Raw genomic sequence first — 4,730 nt, 5'->3', positions numbered from 1 at the left:
GATAGCAGATCTAGGATGAGAAGCATCAGCGTGACATTGGGCCTATTGGTTCCTGCATCCGGTAAGCACACATATAGAAGATCCCTGCAGAGAAAGAGCAGGAATGTTAAGTGACAACCATCACTGACCATCTTGTCAGGATGTTACTTTTCAGATTTTTTGTATCAGTGCTTGTTCTTTAAAGGAATATCCCACAGATGATAATGTTGACTAACCCTCAGTTTGTAAAAACAAACACTGGACGTCTATAGGACGCCTATAATGAACTTTTAAATTGCTAAAAATACTGCATTATTTAAAATTTGTACTTTTATAGGCCTACACACATTTTTTGTAGTAATATGTTGTTAATCACAAGCTTTAGTGTACCTGAAAAGAATGTGAGCACCACAGAAACCCAACCCATTATGTACGACCAAGAGAAGCGCCAGTTCCCATAGCGTTTTCCATAGTAGTTGACTGTCATGCCGGTGTAGACAGCCATGGCCAGCAGCACAAAGAAGCCTGGAAGGTACAGCCACAAAATACAGCTCAGCTACACTCAATACACTGGGACTTCAGATACATTTTAGTAATAAATAAAAAGAGTTATATCTTGTATGAATGTTCTTACATGAAATGAAATAGAGAATTCCTGCAGCAAAGGTTTTGTCGAAGCTGCTAAAGGAGGAGTAATTGATGAAAGCCATGACACCGATGATGATGCCAAAGAAGCAAGCTAAGACGGCCAGGATCATGAAGGCCCGCGTGGCATCCCAGTAAGCTGTTTCAAATGAACCAGAGACTAGTCAGGACACTGGACCTTGTTGTCAGAGCTGGGTAGTAACTGATTAAGATGTGAAGATGAAGTTATTAAATAACAAATAATTAATTCATATATATATATATATATATATATATATATATATATATATATATATATATATATATATATATATATATATATATATATATATATATATATATATATCTGATAAAAATAGCAGCTCAATTTTCCATTGTGAATAAAATGATTAATTAACTATAACTTTTTGTAAAGAAAACATAATAATTACTGAGAAAATATATTATATAAAATGATATAAATATACTTTAAATATAAATAATATGACTACTTTCTCCCACATGAAAATAGCTGCACAATTTACCAGCTGTTGTTTCAAATTAATTTATTAACTAATATTTAATATGCTCCGATTGCCCCCCTAACAGGCAAAATTGAATGAATGAAATAATTAATTAATGAGGCATTTATATAGCACTTTCATATGTACTACTGTACACCCAAAGCGCTTTACAATTCTGTCAGGGATCTCTCCTCAACCACCACCAGTGTGGTGTACAAAAAATGTACAAAAGAAGGAGCAGGGAAGGAGAAGGGGTGCTGCAGGAACTAAAAAGGGGAAGAGGTAAGCTGCTGGTTTTATACCATGGTATTTATTGAAAGATTCGATGGGCGTACTCCTCCCAAAATGACGTTTAATGACTTTACATATAAAAATATCTAGATATCTAGACAGTACATGTTATCTGGATTACTTACTCAGATTCCAAAAATGTTGTACTTGTAGTTGTAATTAGATTATATTACGTTTTAAAATACACGGATTCCGACTACAGTGACTGTTTTATTGATTACATGTTATTCTCACAATGGTAGTCATATATTCTTTATTGATTCTCGCCTTCATTGGTCCACCAGGTTTGTGGAAGCCGCTGGTCATGTGACTGTCACTGAAAACTGAGACCCACGGCATCTGATCACTGGATTTACACAAATCATTTCACGTTTAACAAGCGTTTACTCAACACTGCAACATATCTAATCGACTCCTAATTAACACATTCATTATTATTTGTATTATCACTCAGTTTCAGTGTGTTATTTAACCATTTATCAATGTCTTTTGTCTTTCAAACACATTAAAAATTCAAGCCATTTCATATTTACATGCAATGCAGGGATTTCCTATTTTGTTTTGTCAGCTGAAATTTCTTTGACCTATTATATTTAATTGAAGTACCCCCTGAGACTTTTATTCATAAGTTAGGTCAACAATACACACAGTTCATTAAATTCACAGTTTTCTGAATTGTCACATGACATCCAGATAATGAAATAAAATATTTTTTCAAATCTTTTTAGTAGTGTTTTATTTTATTTTAGAATATAATACCCTATCGTTTGGAGACATAATAATAAAAAAATATTTAATTACTTAATAGTTTTTATTTAAACTCACAAACCCTTGCAGTTCCATCCGTCTGGAAACCCTGATGGTGCACTGTAAAAAAAATTGTGTTGGTTTTTGTTGGTTTAACTTTAATAAGTAAGTAACCTGGTTGCCTTAACATTTTGACTTTATTGAAATTAAAAATTTGAGTTGATACAATGAAGGAAATTTGTTTAATAAATAGAAACTCAAAATATTATTGTATCTGAACCACATAAAAAAATTGATAAATGATGAAAATAGCACTATTTGGCATGTTTCACTGCGTCATCAGAAATAAAACACACACAATTACCCAATATGCTTACAAAATCTTTGAATAATATTTTAATAAAGGTTGTCGAATCTCAAAAAATGTTCATTGTATTAACTCAAAATTTGAATGAACTCAAAATTATATCAACCTAATTAAAAGTTCCACAAGGCATTTATGATGCAAGTGTTAACAATAAAGTTGTAAACGATCATTATACGACATAAAGGGAAGTATTACATAGGTTACTTTAAACAGGACACCTAAGTTCTGAATAAATCATTAACTATAGATTCCGTCAGAAGCTAGCTCAACTTTTAAAAGAAACTTGCTTATTACTTCTATTACCAAATAACTGTGATTTCTTGTTGCAATTGCTGCAGCAATAGGGAGAGAATTACAATGATATGAATGCTCGAAGTGCCTAACCAAAGTGAACACTGATCACCATAATGGTGAGTTTTAGTTTTTTTGCTTGACAAAATGGCACTCAAACAACCAACTAATCTTAACTTGGGTTTTCCGAGTAAATATACTATGTGAACAGTACATATTGCTAGATTTTTACAATTATGTTAAGACATTAAGTAAAGTTAACTAAAAATAGAATCACTGTTGGATTTTACAGTAATGTAATGGATTAACATTACAACAATTACATGTCACGTAATTTGGAACCAGCAACCGATTACACTTTGTAAGTAATCTACCCAGCTCTGCTTGTTGTAAAACATCCTAGTAGTGTATACATTGTATTATCCATGATGTGATGGTCTCACCAATGCTGTCTGTGTGTGTCATGCATTTTCCAGGCACACAGTAGCGCCACAGACCCTGATGCATGTAACTGCTGGACTGGCGGTACTGCATCCAGTAATCTGTGGCAGTGGAGATCACCAGGAGTATGTTTCCTACTCCTGCACAAAACAATCCACCTCCCATAAAGCTGTACATCTTGCACCTACAAAAAAAAACACTGACAAAATAGGAGTCAATATTAAAATTAGTTAATCAAGATGATATTTTATTTAAAACATTTTCAACCCTAAAGCATTCTTTATTAGAGCTGCTTGCGTTAAAAAAAAAGAAAAAGTTGCCAGCCTCCACCAGCATTTATGATCATTTTACAAATATATTTTACCCCATAATATTTTGTTGTATGACTATCTGAATATGCAGTATATCAAAGAACATACCACCTGCTTTAAAAAAGAAGAAGTTTGGTTCTAGCTAAAACTTGATTGTGGGCAAGTTTCATAAAAAAGCAACATTTTGAGCAAAAATCTGAGAAAATGCTTTTTTGTCATAGACTACGTCCAGATCAGATTCAGTACTATGATCAAAATTAAATGAAGTGACCGAGTCCATCAACACCTCTAACTACTTCCTGTGTCGACATTTCACTCGGTAACATTAGGCTGTTATGATTTATATGCTGTTTATTGCAGCATATGCAGTTCCGTGCTCATACGAGATTGCTTGTTTCTGCTTCTTCTTTCTTGTGTTTTGATCTAGAGATACTGTACTTGTCCAGGAGATGCGTAATAGCACCCCCTACCCTATAACAGTGATAAAAAGTAACAAAAAAATATTTTCTCTAAAGTAAAAACTAGGGATGCACCGATATAACAATTTTGGCTGATATGATAATTCTATTTGAAAGCTGATAACTGTATTATCCTTTTTGAAGGAAACAATCATGGCGAACAGTGCGCATCTAAAGGGTCTCATCTGAAGGAAATACATTATCGTCTATAAGAGATTGGCCAAATGTTTTAATTGGGCCGATAAAAAAACAAACATTAACATTAACATTAACATTAAAACTGAACATAATATCGGCTGATACTGATATGGTGGCTGATATATCATGCATCCATAGTGAAAACACACACTATTTTTTGTTTTGTTGTTGTTATTTTTCATTTTATTTTTGACCTTAGTTACCTTTTTTTTTTTTTTTTTTTTTTACTTCAGTAAAATTTTTATTCCAGTCAGTTTAAACAGCCAAAACCTCAGAGTTTGGCATACCTTGGACACATGTGGTGACATATTGGTATAAAAATAGCAAATACATTGAATATTAATGGCCATTAGATGGCAATAGTGCTCACTGGCTGCATAGGCTGAACTCTATAAACCAATGCTGTAACAAACCTAAACTACTAATATGCCAATATGTGCTTACAGACAAATCTGACCATGCTGTAAGGACAAAGTAGGAGACTTTTTGTTATTTATTT

General features: G+C 33.0%; 1 protein-coding gene across 1 annotated transcript; it reads right to left on the bottom strand.

Moving 5' to 3' along the window:
* lim2.3 (lens intrinsic membrane protein 2.3) lies at positions 1–3,509 on the bottom strand. Its single transcript, XM_067451855.1, has 4 exons — positions 3,267–3,509; positions 614–763; positions 370–504; positions 1–84 (listed from the first exon to the last, which is right to left on the bottom strand). Exons 1-4 carry the CDS (start codon positions 3,439–3,441, stop codon positions 26–28), a joined length of 519 nt encoding a protein of 172 aa, XP_067307956.1. The 5' UTR covers positions 3,442–3,509; the 3' UTR covers positions 1–25.
* Positions 3,510–4,730: the final 1,221 nt, after the last annotated feature.

Source organism: Pseudorasbora parva, chromosome 8 (assembly GCF_024679245.1).
Source record: "Pseudorasbora parva isolate DD20220531a chromosome 8, ASM2467924v1, whole genome shotgun sequence".
Taxonomy (NCBI): domain Eukaryota; kingdom Metazoa; phylum Chordata; class Actinopteri; order Cypriniformes; family Gobionidae; genus Pseudorasbora; species Pseudorasbora parva.
Note: the sequence above shows the minus strand (reverse complement) of the source record. Positions and strands in the feature narration are given on the sequence as shown.